The sequence below is a fragment of the Lutzomyia longipalpis genome, chromosome 4 (assembly GCF_024334085.1).
Source record: "Lutzomyia longipalpis isolate SR_M1_2022 chromosome 4, ASM2433408v1".
NCBI lineage: Eukaryota > Metazoa > Arthropoda > Insecta > Diptera > Psychodidae > Lutzomyia > Lutzomyia longipalpis.
In genome coordinates, this window is record NC_074710.1 from 6,483,644 (window position 1) to 6,503,609 (window position 19,966).

General features: G+C 34.6%; 4 protein-coding genes across 8 annotated transcripts in view; 2 read left to right on the forward strand and 2 right to left on the reverse strand.

Moving 5' to 3' along the window:
- The window catches only part of LOC129795837 (SLIT-ROBO Rho GTPase-activating protein 1-like), a 42,231-nt gene extending 25,847 nt beyond the window's left edge, over positions 1-16,384 (reverse strand). Inside the window, exon 1 of one of the 4 annotated variants that reach the window (XM_055837339.1) lies at positions 15,932-16,384. In XM_055837339.1, coding sequence (XP_055693314.1) covers positions 15,932-16,031 — 100 coding nt within the window. In that variant the 5' untranslated portion in view covers positions 16,032-16,384. Of the gene's footprint in view, positions 1-2,186; positions 2,463-15,931 lie in introns of those variants that run through there. The other 3 variants (XM_055837342.1, XM_055837340.1, XM_055837341.1) reach the window with 3 other exon arrangements.
- The window catches only part of LOC129795849 (alpha-catulin), a 140,868-nt gene that overhangs the window by 108,612 nt on the left and 12,290 nt on the right, over positions 1-19,966 (forward strand). The gene's annotated exons all lie outside the window — the stretch shown is intronic.
- Positions 16,858-19,026, forward strand: LOC129794480 (intraflagellar transport protein 74 homolog). The gene is made up of 5 exons (XM_055835231.1): positions 16,858-16,940; positions 17,015-17,112; positions 17,200-18,192; positions 18,255-18,532; positions 18,597-19,026. The coding sequence occupies exons 1-5, from the start codon at positions 16,858-16,860 to the stop codon at positions 18,930-18,932; spliced, it is 1,788 nt and encodes a 595-aa protein (XP_055691206.1). The 3' UTR covers positions 18,933-19,026.
- Positions 18,910-19,966, reverse strand: part of LOC129795871 (xaa-Pro dipeptidase) — a 34,700-nt gene continuing 33,643 nt past the window's right edge. For both annotated transcript variants that reach the window (XM_055837388.1, XM_055837389.1), the window contains 3 exons: positions 19,525-19,928; positions 19,085-19,454; positions 18,910-19,023 (listed from right to left, as the gene is read on the reverse strand). In XM_055837388.1, coding sequence (XP_055693363.1) covers positions 18,987-19,023; positions 19,085-19,454; positions 19,525-19,928 — 811 coding nt within the window. In that variant the 3' untranslated portion in view covers positions 18,910-18,986. The remainder of the gene's footprint in view (positions 19,024-19,084; positions 19,455-19,524; positions 19,929-19,966) is intronic.

Consider the following 19,966-nt stretch of genomic DNA (forward strand, 5'->3'; position numbering starts at 1 on the left):
GGTTAAAAACATTAAAATTTATAGCATGTCGTTTTATATTCTCCTTGCGTTGCCCCCCTTCGTACACCCCTGAATATTACATTTTCACATCCACAAACTCCATGTGTCAAATCACAGCGATATTTTAAAAGATTCTTCCTCTTTATGCTTCCTCTCTCACTCTATGCTCACTCTCATGCTTCTCCCCTTTTCCCAGCAAAGAAATAAAACCATAATATATTATAAAATACAACCAAAGTAATTGAATTAAATTAGTGTTACACATTACACTGAATTACAAATGATTTATTCCAATAAAAAATATGAATTGTCGTTACTTTTGAGAGTACATAGAACATAGACAGACGCTCCATAAATATGTGCAACAGCTTCCGGTTAGAAAGATTTATATTGCTGATTTTTTAATTAAAACTAAAAAATCTTTGAAGCTGATTTTCGCATGAATCATAAGCTCTAAGATTGTGAAAAAAATCTTGTATTGAGGCGCCACCTATGCATAAAAACGGATGATGAAAGCGCCATCTATTGAGAATATTTACATGCGAAATAATTCACCAATCGAAAAATATTAATTATTATTTCAAAAGAATATTTTTTCTATCAATTTTTAAAATAGTTTCACCTGGTTTTTCAAACTCAACTAAAACCATGAAAAAAATAATCCTATTATCATTCTTTCCTTTGCGATATGATTGTGAAAACATAACAATGATAAAAAAACATTCAAAATAAACAAGGGAAAAAATGATAAATGCGATAGATAAGACGGTAAGGAATGTAAAGATTTTCCACTTGAATTGAAGAAAAATATTTTCTTTTCTAAATCTTTGCAATATTCTCATACAAAATTTATCTCTCAAATATTTGTCAACACTTTCACAATATAAATCCTCAAATCTTCTCATGTGAAATTTATTTTTGATGAAGAAAAAATACACTGTGGGAGAAAAATAAGAAAATATAGCGACAGATTTCCCAACTGAATGACTCAGCCCATTCAACTTGCTCGTGTTTACAAACAAAAATCATCTTCAATTCGGAAATATAGGCTTATGTTTCTTGTGAAATATTACATTGTAAATTGTTAGTGATTCTATGGGGATTCATTGAGGAATTTTTCTTATGCTTTTGGGAAAGCTCAAGGGAAGAAAAATGTCTTAGTTTATAAGGAAAGATATCCATAAAAATATCCTAAAGTAGTTGAATTTTTTGTGCTGTTATAATTGAGTTACAATAGTTATGCAGGGAGTTTCATAAGATTTATGCTTCTCCTGCATATGCTGCAGGAAATAAATTTAATATTTTGAAAAAAATCGTCTTCTTTTGGAATGAAGAGTAAAGAAAATTCTTCTTAAAGTAAAAGAAATATTTGTTCACGATACTTTTTATGATTCTATTGGAAGAACTAAATGAAGCAAGAGAAAGATGACTATCGCTTTTTTTTGTTTTTCTTTTATTCCAGACCGAGAATAACGACACCATTCATCTTCGACATGGTAAATGTATTTCAAAAATTTTCTCAAGGGTGAGAGTTGTGAAGCATTCCACCCACATAGAAGCATTTGCACAGCCCATCTTCCCTCACATAAGTTTGTTTTCCCCTTTTTCATTTCCTCAACGCTCTCTCACTTCCCGATGACTCACCCCAAGGGCTTCTACCCAGAGTCCCTCCATTCTCAAACTCAATGTCCATTATTTTACATGAAGGAAGAAAATAAATCGATTTTTGTGTGTGTGTGTCTGTATGAAAGAAAAGCAAAGAGGCAAAAAAAGAAAATATTTAACTTGATAAGCAATAAAACCGTCTAGCGTGGAATTAATTTAAATAACAAAAAAAGAACGTCTACAGTTGGGTTCCTTTTGGGAAATCACTGTGAAATAAATCAAATAGACCGCGATAACCCCGTAAGATTGGAGTCCACACCCATAACCGGGCAGGAAGAGGAAGATAGTCGTTATGGAATACACAAATAATTCACTTTTATTGTCCTTATTGAAGCAATAAAGCTTATGCTCGAAATCTTATTTTATCCATATTTTTTGGAGAAGATTTTAAAATTTTTTTCTGGAGTTCTTTTATGTTGAATTCAAATTTTTATTTTTTCCTTTAATTATTTATTCTTCACAAATGATTAATTTTGTGTGCAAAATCGAAGGGAAGGTCTGCAGAAAAAAGTATAAAATACAAGAGATGAATTAAAAAAAAAACTCCACACACATCTTCGATGGAGGAATTATAATGCGAAGAAATCATATTTAATTTCGTTTTTCGTGAAAAATTCGTTAATTCTGTCCTTCGTTGATTTAATTCACTTGAGCTAGTTAATTATGAAGCACTTCATGCACACACTTAGCACTCTTTTGCAATGTTCTTGGTAAGAAATCCATGAAATTTTCCCGCAGGAAATTCAACAATACACAACGCGTTTCCACACACAACCGCCATATTATATTCTTACTATTATTTCTCTTTACTTTTCCATCTGCTGCCTTACGCTCTTTCTCTCTCTCTCCCAATATTGCGCTTCTCGCGGCCATAAAGTCCCGCTGGTGGGACAAGGAGGGCCCCCCTGTGTGTTCGCAATTTAATGAATTAAAAAGAACGAGACAGGCATGTTCGAGAGAATTACAAAACTCACGAGAAAACATTTGGAACACAATTAAAGTGTAAGTGAGAAGGAGATATGGAAAAAAAAGAGATAGGTGATTGAGAAAATGTGTGTGAGTGTGGCGTTTCGTAGAGGAATTGCTCCAAACGATGCTAAAAGCAACTTGTAGTAGAGCCCTAAGCCGTGGTAAGTTATAGCGACGCAGCAACGGTTTGATTTTACAAAAAATCGCGGCGGAACGCAGTTTGTTTGTCTATTAATACGCAAACTTACGTTTTTGGCGTTTACTAACCGATCTTAAAACTTTAAGGCCCAATTCATACCTTTTCTTAAAAAAAAAACGCGTTTTAAAACGTCTTAACGTCTTAAAAAAACTCGCACCTTGTCAAATTATGTCGCGCTGTCACTGTCAAATATAAAACGCGTTTGACAGTGACAGCGCGAAACAAACTGCATTTGCCTCAGACGGCCAGAGTGAAAGAATGACAAACAGAGAAGGAAACTGGCATACAATGACAGAAACATATACAGACAGGCAGACAAACAGATAGACGTATGACAGAAATCGGACTGATGAGAATATTTTATTACAATATACCAAATTTGAGTACAGTCGTGCTCTCGTGGTAGGACCGTCGTCAAAATGACTTCTCCGCGGTAAAACGGCTTCAGAATGAGGAATTTTGCCTTCGCAGTGGGACAATTAGTATCCTACCTTTCCAATAGTACTAATTGTCCCACTGCGAAGGCAAAATACTTCATTCTGAAGCCGTTTTACCGCGGAGAAGTCATTTTGACGACGGTCCTACCACGAGAGCACGACTGTAATTGTTACAAAATACGAATACCTTGACAATTTCTCATAAACAACCATTTTAAAATAAAGTTATAATTGTCTCAAAACTTCATCAAATTCATCATAAATTCCTTTAAGTTGTAATAAAAGCAGCTATAAGATGCCAGCCGCTTAAAACTAGCACGGCTTAGGACTCTACATATAGTATTGTAGGTGACGAAACATACATTCATGACGATTCCTCACATCTGCTCATGCGCTTGATTTCAACTATCGGAATCTCCCTATCTCACTCTCCTTCCTTTCCATCGTATATATCGTTCCTTTGCACAAAAATCACAAATAAAACGTATATATTACAATTCAGAGAGGAGAGAGGCAAATGGCATCGTCATACATTATAATTTCTCTCTTTCCAGAGAGACAGCAGAGATTTTAATTCACATTTCAGACGTTCACAAAAGCGTAAAGAAAAAAACGATCGTCTTCGATCGCGCACCTCGAAGATGCTACGATCGCGATCAAGTCTACCGGTTCCAAAATCAAAACATCACCAAAAAACACAGAAATAAAAAAAAATAAGATTAGACGAGATTTGGGAAGATTGATCGTTTTGAATTTTTTAATTTGCAAAGATAAACGAAAACTTTCACTTTTTGAAAAGTTTTTTTTCTCTCTCATGAGGCAAATAAAAAAATCACAGAAGATTGCACACGGCAGTTCCCCCTAAAGCAACCAACAAATCCCAAGTCACACACAAAACTGAAATAAGTATTTCGTTTCACATAAATCTCTGGCCAAAAAAAAAGCCCCAACTAGCATGAAACACGCTTAGAAATAGCCTCCCCACTTTAGCCAACAAAACATGAAGAAATGTTCAAATAAAAAAAAAGCACGAACCGAGAGAAGAATTCTTTACAGCCCATTCTTTGGGTGCTGATGAGTTTCCAAAAGATGCTTCTTTTTTCTTTTCTCCAACAAAAGGGGCACGTTCGAGGAAAAAAAAATAAACCCATACAAATAATATATATAGGTACTGCTTAAGTATTCTAACGGTTGATTTATTTCTCAAAGACTCTCTTCAATTGCAAATCAATAAGACATCAAGAACCACAGACGATTTGGATTGAGGTTTCATTGGTTTCATTCCTTTGAAAAAGAAAAGGGGTTGCTATTGAGAATTTTGACAGACTTAAAATTAATTTATTAATTTATTTCTATTCACAAGCACATTACACTGAGATTCCAGCAATAAAATAAGAACTATGAGGAGCTGGACTCAAGTTAGCCAATGAATGATATGTGTATTTGAATTATTTAGACCAATTAGGGGATACTTCTAAGAAACATACTTCTTCTTCTTTAATTTCATTTCAATGTAAAATTAGGTCTTTTTCGAAGAAAAACATCAATTACTTTTTAAAAAATTGTTGTAAAAAAGTAAATGGAAATGTTGTGCAAAGATCTTTTATAAAGGAAAACATCTTTACATTTTTCTTAAAGATTTTCCGGAAGCCTTAATTATATCTTCCCGGAACTAAGTTTAGGAAAATTCCTTTTGTTCCTTTTGCATTTTCATATAAAAAATTAGGTTTTTTTATGATCCTAATTTTCAAAACAATTTAATATATTAAAGAAATTTCTTACAAAAGCTCATTCCTTTTGACAGATATTAAGAAAAAAATTTTTGCATAATTCGGCCTTTCCTGACATATCAACTCCAATCCCATTTCTCTCATCACAAAAAAAACAATCATCTAACTTACTTAAATGATATTTTGACATTGAAAGAAGTCAAAACAACACACTGTTTGGGATTCATTTCAATTTCATTTAAACATCAACAAAATGTAAGAAAAAAAAAGTCCAAATTACTTTCACTCTGGAATCTCTTTTGGTGGGTTGATATAATCAAAACACTCAAAATGGCATTTGACATCATTTTACTCTCACTTCTTATGATGTTTACACCACAAATTGAGAATAATTGGATTTACCCGTACCTCAAGGCAATATTAATAAATCAAAAGTCAAATAAAACTCTCTTGGTGGCTTGACATGCTTCATCTTTCTTTCACTCTCATGGGCCTCTTTTTCGGGTTTGTTGTACTTATATATTTTGGGTGAAGAGCAATTAACCCCAAGTCCATTAATAAACTTCTGTACATAAAGTAAAAATATAAAACAGAATCATCATCAATTGGTATGCTCGAGGGGAGAATGATATTGTACATTGTGATTGAGAATGAATTGCCCCCCAATTGCTCTGCGCGATTGTTCTTTCGCAACACACACACATTGTAGATCAATAAATCACGTGGCAATTAGCACAAACCACGAGGCTCTCTCGAAAAGAAGGGGAGAGACAGTTGAAAAAATAAATAAATAAGAAGAAAATGCCGGAAAATTAGTAAGAAAATTGCATGTCAATTTACAATTTATTCTATATTGTAAATCGACATCTTTCACGCTCTTTTCGCGCCATCTTTGCCGATGTGATCTCATGTCCGAGAGAACGTAAATTGAGGTCGTGATCACAAATGATAAAATACACTGCAATTTTATCCATCTAATTTCCATGTTGGAGGGAACTTTCCCGCCTGTTTCCGTCCTCCAACTGTTTGTGGCTAAAACATTATTGCTCTCCCGGCAACCCAGCTGAACAGCACCCACAATGACATCAACAACAAAAAATCCACCTAATTCCAGCCAATTGTTTTGTGTATGAAAATTACATTCAATTGAAAATGAAGGTTGAATTGTCTTCACCCTCTTAATCCACAAAAGTAAATCTTCTTTTAAAGGTTCTGCACGTTCTTATGGCATATTAAAATCCATTTCCACTTCCCTTTGACAATTTCCGATTTATTAACGTTACAACGGCGAAAGGGAAATTTCGATCATGACACGATCAACCACTAACACGCGGATAAATTTCCATCATAAAACTCATTAAGTATGCACACGCTGAGCCTCTGGCAGAAAAGATTATTGAGTCATAGAATAAATACAACGAGTATTTAGCTTGCAAAACAAAAAGAATCAGGGAGAGAAAAAAAAGATCAGTGGAGAAATACCTCGATAATTGCACCATAATTAACATAATTTGTGTTGTGGGTACATTTACTACAGCAAACTTCTTCAGAAGAGAAGAGTAATGTAAGTACAAAACAAAAAAAGAGAACGCGTCATATCTCACGGAAAATTTTATACATTACAGTAAAAATTATTAATGGTGAGAAATATTATATAGGTACATACCTGGAGGATTTTGAAATAAATATATATTTTTTAATTAACCTTTTAAAATAATTTTAATGGGGGTGAAAGCAAAATGGTTATGCAAGTTTGTGCTAAGAAACAGCATTATGGCTTTGTTACAAACTTCTTTGAGTTTAGAATGTTTGGGAATTATGATAAGATATCTAACTAGGATTACACTAGGTTAGATTGCCAAAATATTGCGTGTAGAATATGACTGAAATAAAATATTTAAATACATAGAACTGTTATGTATATATTGAAAATCTTCATTTTTCAACATCTTCAGTCTCATAACTTAAAAAAAAATCAAAGCTATCTTACAGAGCGAAATGTGTCTCGGCTATGAGGTCTAAAAGAATGTGTCATTTTTTTTTAGATCTGTCAAATCTTTCAATTTTTTCACAGAGGAGCAAATCATTAACTGACAGAAATCTCATAATTTATGAATTTTAAGAAGACAAATACCTAAATAGAAAGGCTTTATTGAGTTATTTCACTCTTTCTATACATATAATTTTTTAAACGTACAAACTTTAGTCTAGACATAACTCAATATTTGTACAATAACCTTCTACAATATATAGACGAAGAATTTGTAAAAAAGTCATAAGAATTTTAAGAATATTATTTAAGAAAAAAAAAGTCTTGTTGAGATTCGAAAAACTTTAAGAAAGAACATAAGATCTTAAGACTTGAATACATAATTTTAGATTTATCTAAAATTCTATTTTTGTTTTTTTTTTTATTATAATTTGTAAATAGATTAAAATTACATTTTTACAATCCTTAAGGCTAAGTTTAGTCATAAAGTAAAGAAAATAAATTTTTTTCACGAAATATAACAGAATTATGCTTTGGCAGAACGAAATGTGTCTCCCCTGAGAGATCTAAAAGATGTACTAATTTTTTAGACCATTCAATTCTTTCATTTATTATTCCAGGGAAAACACAACTAAGGAACTATTCAAATGGCCTTTTCGAACTTCTCGAGAATTGTCATGTTTGTTTACAATTTTGACGATTCTCGAGTAGTACTTCGAAATTTGCGGAGGCCATTTGAATAGTTCCTTAGTTGTGTTATCCCTGCTTATTCGCAGAACGCCCCCTACACAATACAATTAAGATAAAAAGAAAGAAGATTTTATGCCAAATCGATTTTTTATTTTTTTATTTTTAGCTTTTCTGTTATATTTCATAACTTCTGTTTTTTCGAACATTCCTGTGAATCAATTTGAAAAAGAAATTCATTGGAATTTTCCTCTCTAAACTAATTCTCTCTAAAAAAAATCAAAGAGAAGAGGAATTCATTGTCAAAATTCCATTGCAGATTTCTGAATTGACGATTCATTTCAGTTTCATCTCTTCCTTTACATTCCAACCAAAACGTGGGCATAACTATGGAATGAGATGGAATTGGGAAATAAAATGAAGAAAAGAATCGCCCACGAAAATAATCTCGCAGATAAAATGTCATCACGTGAAAATCTCTTCGGATTTCCACAAAATCAGATTAAGAATCAAAACGATGTTCTATAAATAAAATATGTGCAGAGGAGTCTCCCAGAACATACTTCCTCACGACAATACACTCCTAGCCCATCCCTCACAATTGGCCTGACACGCGAAGGGTCTCCCTTAAGGGTTTCCAGCTGCAATTTGAGCTGAGAAAAAAAGAAACATCTGTTTGTCTGCTGAACCACTCCAAAATACAAACACAAAAAAAGACCAAACAATCGGTCAAGATTGTAATTTATAATAAAAATCATCATCTGCTGCGGGGTAATGTTCAGCAGAGTATTCAGTCTGTGGTCTTTCGTTGCATTGGAAATTCATGAAGAGCATGGCAATTAAATTAACACATTCACTAATTTGTGAAAATTGTTGAAGAAATTAACTCGAATTGCTTATTGAAAATTTCTCTGTGAGCCACATGTCGCATTTCTCCATGACCTCAGGAATATCTCAGGTGAGGAGAATCGAGGAGAATTTCGTGAATGAAGTACTTTGTTTGTAAAGGTCAAGGGTTGATAGTGTGGCATCCCCCTTTTATGGAAACCCCTTTCACAGTGTGCGAGAAAGCTTAATGAGAACTTCGAACAAGGGGAGAAATATTGAATTAAAGTGTATGCAGGGAAAGCACTTGGAAAAAAGAATAAATCCTCAGTTTGTGACTGAATATGGAATCATCCACAGAGTTAATAAATTTTCAAGATTAAAGATTAAAATTAGGAGTTAAATCGAATTGCAAAAAAATGTAAATTGAAAAAACGTGCACATTTTTTTATTTTCGTAAAAAAAATCGTTCATTGTACTTGCAATCGTTAGCAAGTCATTATTAGTGATATCAGTTGAACTGAATCACACAGAAACTTAATATAAATGCTACATTAACAAGTAGAAAACTCCACAACATTACGAATTCGTGTTTCAATGAGGACGGTGATTTTTTTCCTATTATTGTTCTTTTAGTGTTGAAAATTTTATAAGTTTACAAAAGGAAGAGGAAAAGACAGTTTTCAATATCAATATGATTAAAAGTTTTGGATTATCAGTGTTAGTTGCATATTTATATTGTAGCTTTGGATCAACTTCTGTGAGTATTTTAATACAGTTAAGAAATGTTACGAAGTTTAACAATTTATTCTTCTTCTTAATCTTTGATCTACTTTCTTATTTAGATTATGTATGATATTGTCCCAAAGAGGTTTGAATGTAAAGAATTAATAGAAAAGTACATCAATGTGTCATGCACAATTATCTTACTGAATAGAACATCATCTCTGATTAATATAAATGCGAGTGCTTCAGTGATTGATATAGTTGATCCCGTGGTTACAATTACTTTATTTAAAAAATTCATAACCTACAGACAATTCCTTCTTCATGTCACTGAAAATCCATGTAAATTGCTTCAAACCATTCAAAATGATAATAAACCAATTAATTCAATGACGAGTTTTGCATTGAGTCAAATAAAAGATGGATATTTTAATGCTCAAGCAAACATACTGGATGGATGTCCATATATTAAGGTAAAATTTGTTATAAGTTCAGAATCGGAAACGATTTTATTCTATATTTTTCTTTAAAGGGTAAAATGTACTATGTGAAAGATTTTATCTTAAGTGGTGTAACTAATATTCCTCCTGGAGTCCCATCGGGAATGTATCGCGTTGATGCCACAGTTACAAACAGCAAGGATAATAAGAGATTTTTGAAAATTCAAGGATATGGTGAAATCACACGAAAGCCAGATGCAGATATTTTATGGAATTAAACGGATATTTTTACAGTCACAGAGTGTTTAAAAAATTGGTTTGAATAATCACTAATAGCTAAAATTGTAGCAATGTTGGAAATAAAAAGTTTTACAATTCACGATTTGTGAGATCTTTTTAAACTTTTTGTTTTAATAACTATTAAAGTCTCTCGAAATTATCGCGATTAAGTTAATATTGAATTTATAAAATTGAATCTTAACTCTGGTTTTTCAGTCAAGTAAAACGGATAGTTTGCTGGCACAAAAAAACTGACTAAGAAATTTAGGATATAGGCTTAAAAGTAATAACGATTAGTGTACTTAAACTGTGATCGTTTGCATGCCATTATGGTGATATCAGATCAACTAAATCACACATTGAAACGAATTATGAATGTTCATTACCGAAATTCAAAAACTCTATCTCATTACGGTTTTATGTCTCAACGATGACGGTGATTTTGGAATTTGTTTCTCTTCTGCTATAAATTATATACCTACTATTTCAATATGATTAAAAGTTTTGGATTAACAGTGTTAGTTGCATATTTATATTGCAGCTTTGGATCAACTTCTGTGAGTATTTTAATACAGTTAAGAAATGTTACGAAGTTTAACAATTTATTCTTCTTCTTAATCTTTGATCTACTTTCTTATTTAGATTATGTATGATATTGTCCCAAAGAGGTTTGAATGTAAAGAATTAATAGAAAAGTACATCAATGTGTCATGCACAATTAACTTACTGAATAGAACATCATCTCTGATTAATATAAATGCGAGTGCTTCAGTGATTGATATAGTTGATCCCGTGGTTACAATTACTTTATTTAAAAAATTCATAACCTACAGACAATTCCTTCTTCATGTCACTGAAAATCCATGTAAATTGCTTCAAACCATTCAAAATGATAATAAACCAATTAATTCAATGACGAGTTTTGCATTGAGTCAAATAAAAGATGGATATTTTAATGCTCAAGCAAACATACTGGATGGATGTCCATATATTAAGGTAAAATTTGTTATAAGTTCAGAATCGGAAACAATTTTATTCTATATTTTTCTTTAAAGGGTAAAATGTACTATATGAAAGATTTTATCTTAAGTGGTGTAACTAATATTCCTCCTGGAGTCCCATCGGGAAACTATCGTGTTGATGTAATAGTTACAAATGGCAAGGATAATAAGAGATTTTTGAAAATTCAAGGATATGGTGAAATCACACGAAAGTCACATGCAGATATTTTATGGAATTAAATGTAAGTAAATTCTTAAGTTTAGAAATTTATCACAATATGTTTTTACAAAAGATGATGGCGCTGTTTTTCAATTTTATAGCAAATGTGGGCTGATTTTTAGTCAAGACACTTTTTCCTATATAAATGAAAATATTGATGTGCTTGACTGAACTATGAGAGCCTTCACAAGTATTCGTTTATCTTTTGTAGAATTAACATTTATCAACAAATAGAAAGCCTAATGGGAGCTTTATTTAGCATTACAAGCGAAGTTATATGGATTGAGGAAACACCAGTAAAATACTGAAGAATCTTTTCATTTTACGATTTAATGTGGGATTTATCACAGAGTTGCTAAATTCGTAAAACATTAAATAAAGTTTTTGCACTTAAATCACACAAAAGTATTTTTTGTTGGCCGATTTAGTAAACTGGATAATGATATTTCCAATTAAGGAAAAACGAATAGTTTGCTGGCATAAGGTATGCTGTTTAAGATATTTGGGACATTTTTGGATATAAAATAAAATTTGTAAAGTATTGTAATGTACTTCAATTGCGATCATTTGCAAGTCATTATGGTGATATCAGATGAACAAAATCATTTAAAATTTCCCAGAAACTTATTATAAAAGTACATTAACAAGTTGAAAACTTCACCACATTACGAATTTGGTTTCAATGAGCGACAGTGCTGTAATAATTTCGAATATTATTTGTTATATTTTTGCTATAAATTTAATAGATTTTTCTACAGAAAGACATTATTCGATTTAAAATGATTAAAAGTTTTGGATTATCAGTGCTAGTTGCATACTTATTTCTTAGCTTCGCAACGACTTCTGTGAGTAATTAGAAGAATTTAAAAAAAAAAAAGGTTAAAAATCCTTTTTATTTTTCTTATAATTTCTAATTCCAGCCTATGTATGATATTGTGCCAAAAAGAATTGAATGCATTGAATTATTTAAAAATTACATCAATGTATCATGTACAATGAATTTATTAAATAGAACATCATCTGTCATTAATGCACAGGCGAGTGCATTGGTGGTAGACATAGTAGAACCCGTGGTTACAATTACATTATTTAAGAAATTTGTAACCTACAGACAATTCCTTATTCATGTTACCGAAAATCCATGCAAAATATTTAGAGCAATAAAAGGGGAAAATAAATCAATTTCCACAATGACAGGTTTTGCATGGAATCAAGTCAAAGATCGTCTGGATATTCAAACAAATATACTGGATGGATGTCCATTTATTAAGGTAAGATTTTTTTTATTATATAATTTGACTTTAAAATGATTATATTTCATATTTTTTAAAGAATAAAACGTACTATTTAAAAGATTTCATAGTAAGCGGTTTAAATGACTTTCCTCCTGGAATTCCATCGGGACTGTATCGCGCTGATATAACAGTTACAAACAGCAAGGATAATAAGAAAATTTTGAAAATTCAAGCATTTGGTGAAGTCACACGGAAGCCACATGCAGATATTTTATGGAATTAAAAGGGATATTGATATTGTACAGTCACAGTGTGATAACCAATTGTAGAAATTGGTTTTAAATGATCACTACTTAAAATTGTAGTAATTTTGGAAAAAAATCTTTTTTTACAATTGACGATGTGTGAGATCTTTGTCAATTTTTTTTGGTTAATCACTATCCAATTCTTTTGCTATTAAGGTAGTCTTGAATTTATATATGGGAATACATTTTGTTTCATTCTAATGTTGTCAATTAAATAATCTTGATAATAGTTTTTCTCAGTTAAGTAAAACGAATAGTTTACTGGCTCAAAATGAACTGCATAAAAAAATTTTAAGAATTGTTTTAAACGTAATGTCAATCACTCAACTTTAATTGTGATCGTTTGTAAGTCATTATGGTGATATCAGATCAACTAAATCACATATTAAAACTAAATATAAAAGTTCATTACCAAAATTCAAAAACTCCATCTTATTACGGTTTTGTGTCTCAACGACGACGGTAATTTTTGCATTCGTTATTTATTTGCTAAAAATAATATATACATATTCAATCTAAAGAGAAGTCGCTGAAGGCAGTTATAAAATTCAATATGATTAAAAATTTTGCATTAGCAGTGTTAGTTGCATACTCATTTATTAGCTTTTCAATGACTTCTGTGAGTAATTCGATAAAACTAAGGAAAACCTATTATTTTTGACATTTTTTTCTCCTTTTCCTAACTTTTTTATGTATTTTCTAATTCAAGACTATGTATGATATTGTTCCAAAGAGGGCAGAATGTGTTGGATTAATAGAAAACTACATCAATGTATCATGTACAATTAACTTATTAAATAGAACATCATCTGTCATTAATGCACAGGGGAGTGCTTTGGTGTCAGACATAGTAGATCCCGTGGTTACAATTACATTATTTAAGAAATTTGTAACCTACAGACAATTCCTTATTCATGTCACGGAAAATCCATGCAAAATATTTAGAGCAATAAAAGGAAAAAATAAATCAATGTCCACAATGACGAGTTTGGCATGGAATAATATTAAAGAACAATATAAAGATATTGAAACTAACATAATGGATGGCTGTCCATTTATTAAGGTAATATTTTTTGTAGTAATTTGACATTGAAAATTTATTCATTTTATCCTAATTTTTTTTCCAAGGATAAAACGTATTTCCTGAAAGATTTTATCATGCATGATGTGACCAACTTTCCTCCCGGAGTCCCATCGGGAATGTATCGTGTTGATGTAACAGTTACAAATAGCAAGGATAATAAGAAATTTTTGAAAATTCAAGGATATGGTGAAGTCACACGAAAGCCCTATGCCGATATTTTATGGAATTAAATGGATATTGAATCAATTATCAGGATATCAATGTTTTTTTTTGGGATATCGTATTATAGGCAATGGTTGAATAAATAAAGTTACCAATGAACGATTTCATTTCCAAGAAGTTTATTTTATAGAAAATCTTGTAGTTTCTTTTAAATAATTCGCAAATTGTGATTTTTTTTGGTATTTTAATTAAAAGATCCGGCAGTTCTAAAGAAAATTAGAACTAGTTAGACATTCTAGCTAAGACACCACAAGAAAAAATTCTTCTTTTTAGCCCATAAATATCTGACAAATTATAAATATTTTCTTACTAGTCAACCCGAGCCCCCAATCACGTGTGAACAAACTCCATTCTAAACTATAAAAGGGGGGCGTATATTAGTATAGGGGGAAAGAATAATACGGTTCCCCGAAAAATTTTTAGAATAAAAAAATCCCGTTATCTGACCCTTCAGCAGGTAAAAATTGACAAAAAATCAATTTTTCTGTGGGGGCGCTATAAAGGGGGGTTGGAGTGGAATCCCATATAGCGCTTGCAACTCGTATTGACTCCCTCTACCCCCATACCAAATTTCATCAAGATCGGCCCAGCCGTTTCGGAGGAGTTCATGTGCCACAAACAGACAGACAGACTTTTCAGCTTTATATATTAAGATGTGTAGCATAACCTTATGACCGCTGCTGGGACATTTTTTTTCATTTTAGATTATTTGTTTTTTAAAACCCTAAACCTATACAGGGTTACATTTAGCCATTGAACATTTTGTTAATACAAAAAACATCAGTCAAGGACTCAGCCGATCAGGAATGATGAAAACTCAAAAATTCTTTGTGAAATTTTGCCAAAAAAGTGTTTTCTTGAGCTACAAGATCAACATCCAAAAATTATTTTTATTTGTTTCCACCCGCTGGAATCCTTACGTTCCTTAAGCGGTTAAAACTGTAAATTATCTAAAGTAAAACGTCGCTAGTGTGTTTAGTTATGAAATCTAAACAAGTACTAATTTTTTTAGAACTATCAAATCTTATAGTAATAAAAAAATAGGGAAGATTGTTTTTTTGCAAAATGCTTCTCTGAGCAGCCTAAATGTCTCATATAAAATTTAAAAGTACTAAATTTTTAGAACATTTCACACTTCATTTATTTTTCCTTGAATACAAGATCTTATAACAAATTCTTAGAAAAAGAAATATCCAAATTTTTCATCTATAGAATCTCAGCTCTGTTCAATTTTCACGAGAGAAAATTGGCGCCAAAACTTTCGTCGAAGTCTTTCGTTTATTCTCTCGCATTTTCCCCTGGAATGGAACTTCCTGTGCAGCTCACAGAAGTTCTTGTACAGAGTGTTCTAACATCACGATGGTGGGATGGGAAGGAAGTGTCAGAACAGTGCCATTTGTGGCATGGAAACAATGAAAACATCTGCTTCTCTATCTCATGGATGGGAGTGGGCATAAGAGGCGCATTCTCAATGTCAGACAGGCACACACACACCACCTGCTTTCACGTTTCTCCGCACCTTCTCTCCCCATGCCCATGAATACCTTTTTCGCGGTCGCCTGGGGGGCTTCTGTGCAGCAGCAGCAGTAATGCTCTTCCTGCCACACGAAGCTGCTGCGTATCCTCCCACGCGTCCGGTTTAATTGGTGGCAATTGAAGCCATCTCCGGATGGGAAGATCTCGCACTTCATTCAGGGGATTCTTTGGTTCATCGAATCTTTTGCTTGAGAAGCCGGAGAATGATTTGTGTGTGTGTGGCTGTGTTTGAACAACTTGGCCTCTGCAAATTGACTCAAGAAACCGAGCGCGCAACCTCTTAAGAATAGACCGACTTCACAGCAACAACCACACCAGACATGGCGCTCTATTGGGGCACTTGAGTGCGTCTGGACAATTAATAATCATTTGGCGACTTACTATTGAACAGCATTAGCTTCCTTGTTGATCCCAGACGTCTCATGGGACTCCTGAACTCCTTAATCTCCCCTGTTTCATCCATTGCCGAAAGTCCATTCATTCTGGCACAATTTGTTGCACTTCCACACGTATCCTTTGGGATGTAGCTGAGGTCTCCCTCTGGGAAGTTCACAGCACTTTAGTTGTCGCCAGATGCAAAAAGTTTGTAATTTAAATTTAGAACATGACGCTCGGCAAAAAAGAAAAACAAAACAATGACGCTTTGATGTTGCATTCAAGAAATTCACTTGAATTTCACCCGATTTTCTCAATTTTCATGCAAATTTTCACACTTCTGCACTCTCTCAAGCACTTCCGGGAATTCTCAAGATATCCTTCTGCCTGTTAACAATAAGGAGCACCTAACAAAGCAACAAACGCACCCATTCACCTCACGCAATCGCATGCAACTGACAAAAAAACCAACTTCTTGTGCCCCATTGAAATTTCGTCGTGTTGTTGGACATTTCCGACGATTTTCCAAGGATGCCTCATTGGAGGTTTGCGACTTTTGTACAAAAATCTAAACTTTGTTTAATTTGAAACTTTTAAATCAAGAATAAATTTAATTTAACGGAAATGTTGAAAAATTGTTCAGAAAAGTCAAAATATTTAATTAATTATTCTATTCAAACTGTTTCAAATGAACTAAAATAAAAGAAATAAAGTAGATTTTTTGAGGTAATATCAGACACGTCCTATGAAAGTCTTCTTCTTTCTCCAAATCCAATTCTTTACTTGCATTTAACGGCCGTTAATCGTCTGAGCGCCAAATTTGAATATTTTCAAAATAACGTCTGTTTCCATGGTGACCGTTAAGCAGTAAATAGGGAATTTTCCTCATTTTCAAATCTTTTTCCGCAAAGCTCTTTCAATTTTTCCTAATTATGGAAGATTTCTCACGTCCACCATCAAGTGCAGTGCCCACGGGGACTCCCTTGGGGCCCCTTCGTCCTGGAACAGCTTTCCGGTGAGTTTTTTCTTTAATTTTTCATAAAGAAAAGACAAAATCACAATTTTGTGTTTTAGCGGAGGCTCAACAAGGCCCCCATCGTCAATTCGTAGTGGAACTGCAAGTAGATTGGCAGCAGCTGCTAGTTCAATGGGGCCACCACCAACTGCAAGTGCTCAGAGGATTGGAAGTGCTCTTGGTGAGATAAAAATATGCTTTTCACAGAAAATGGTGTCAAAATCAATATGGCGGCCAATGATTTCTTGATTTATTCTAGCTCTTGGAGTAGCTGGAGCCGCCATGTTGGAGCGTCCAATTACACAACATGGCCTAAGTGGTCTCTCAACAGCAAGTGGACGCGTGGGTACAGCTGCAGGGCAGCGACAAGTTAAAGATCGCCGCTACTGGCAGGGAGTTGTGCAGATGAAAATTCAGGAAATCTCCCTGGAAGCTGAGAGACTTGCGCGCGATAAGAAAACCCTCGAAAGGGATCAATCGGCGAGGAAGATGTACGAAAAGCGCATCAAGGAATCCGCGAAAGAGCTCTCAAATCTCCAAGCTCAGCTAACGGATATGAATCTCGCCCTGGATGGCTATAGTTCGGGATTTTCTCGGCAGCAGATGCAGAGTGAAGCATCTGGAATACGGGAGCGCAATGAAAGCGTCCAGACGCAGCTTGAGGGACTTTTTACACAGCGACAGGCCAGGGAGGAGGCTAATCGTCGCTTGGAGGAAGATATCGCACGGGAGCGTCACAAAGTGACCGAGATGATCTACGCATTGGCTCCGGCGGAGCAGCAGCAGTACCGGGAGCTGCAGTCACTATCTGAGGAGCTTAAGGGTAAGACAGCAGCACTGCATGATGATATTGAAGCTGTAACGAAACAACGTGATCGAATGATGGCTAGTTTGGCATCATCACAACCACGTTTGGAAGCTTTTAGGCTCCAAAGCAAATTGGCGGGATTGCTGGCCAAACGGGCTAGTCTTCGTGATGAAGAGGCAACGAGGCTATCTCCTGCACAGGAAAGGGAGAAACTCATTACGGAGGTAAGAGCCAACAATCAAGCCCTGACAAGCCTTTCGCGTCAACTGAAGTTGACGGAAGATCAGCTGAATGAGAAACGGGAACTTCTTTTGCAAGTTGAGCATGATCTTGAGGAAGGAAATAGCGACAGGCACGCCAAGTATCGCGAACTAAAGAGACGCGATGAAACAATGACGGCTTTCCTTGACACCTTCCCTCAGGCTATGTCGCAGCAGAAGCAAAGTAAGTTAACGGAAAATTATTCAAAATTCAAATTGAAAATGTCTTTATTTTTTATTCCTAAGAAATTGAGACCCTGAAGAATCAGATTGCTTATGCCATTGAACAAATGACTCTGCAAGGGATTAATCTGAGAGGTTTAGCCCGCGATGGACGTGGCGATATATTTGGAGAAAGGAATGATCTAACATCGCAAGGAGGACTACTGAAGGAATACAAAAAGCTCAGTATTCAGCTTCGTCAACTTCAGATTCTTGAGAAGAGAACTCAAGATCAACATGGCGCACTGAAGAAGGAAGAGATGGAGCTTTCTGAGGAGATATCAAAATTCTCTAATTTAGATGTGAGCAAAGACAATTATTTTCATTTAATATTTACTTGAAGGGAAGACATTTTGTTTTTTTTAGAGCCTTCGCAGTGAGGCAGCGGAAAATATGTCGGAGTTAACGTCACGTTTAGAGGAGTTGCGTAACAAAAAACGCGTAACAGAAGGCGTCCTTGAGGAGTCAAGGAAGCGTTCTCGTGAGATAAAAGAGAGCCTCCGCAGCAATGAAACTTACCGTCAAATTGCTCATTTGGAGGAAAAACTAACAGATTTGAGGAAAGAAAGTAAAATGCTCCGTGGAGCCGTTGAGGAAAATCGCAAGGAGTTCAACTACGCCGATCTCAAGAGAACAGCCATGGAGAATTTGGGCGTTGTCATGAAATTTCTCACAGATAATTCATCAAATTTATATATTTAATTCATCTTAATTCTTGCACCGTGTATTTGTAATTTTATCCTTGATGTAGTTGGATTACTTGGAAGACATCCAGGCTTCAATTTCAGCAACACTTTGGGAGAAAAATAAAATTTTAGTAATACTCTTGATTTTTTTGAGGTTATAAAACTCACGTTCTTGGCACTTTGGTGAAGTTCTCACAACCATTTTCCGTTATGAGGACATCATCTTCAATTCGGACACCTCCAAATCCGCGGAAACGGGCAATAGCCTCCGGAATGAGGAAGCGACTTTGCTGGGGATCCTTGAGAGCACGGTCCAAGAGGATGTCGATGAAGTAGCAACCGGGTTCGACGGTTACGTACATTCCAGCTTGAAGAGGTCTAGCAAAGCGAAGGCTCTTGAAGCCTGGCTCCGTTGGACGCGGAGGGCAGTGCGACAAATAGCCCCCAACATCGTGAACGTCGAGACCAATAAGATGCCCAAGACCATGTGGTTGGAAGACGCCATTAATTCCAGCACGCATCATCTCATCGACGTCACCTGAGTTAGAAGAAAAAAGAAAACTTCTCAGTAAAAATATGCTCTGTTGTTAATTCTGAGCCTCTCTAACCTTTCAGAAGACCTCCCTCGGTGAGTTTCTTCAGCATTGTACGATTGGCCAGACGATGCATCTCAACCCAGGAAACTCCAGGGCGTGCAGCTTCAAGAACAGCATTGCGTGCATCAAGAACAGCTTCATAGATGATCTTCTGATCCGCTGTGAAGCGTCCATTAGCCGGGAAGGAGCATGTAATGTCAGCAGCATAGCCCCCATAGTTAGCACCCATGTCAAATAAACACATATCCCCATCGCGGAGGATTTTATCATTTGGCGCTGCTGCATGGCCATAATGCAAGATGGCGGAATTTTCGCCAGACCCGCAAATGCACGTGTACGAAACATGGCGGCAACCGCCGACGCGATAGGAATGCTCCAGAAAGACAGCTTCGGCCTCATACTCAGACACACCGTCTCTAAAGCATTAATCAATCATTAAAAATGAATAAAAATC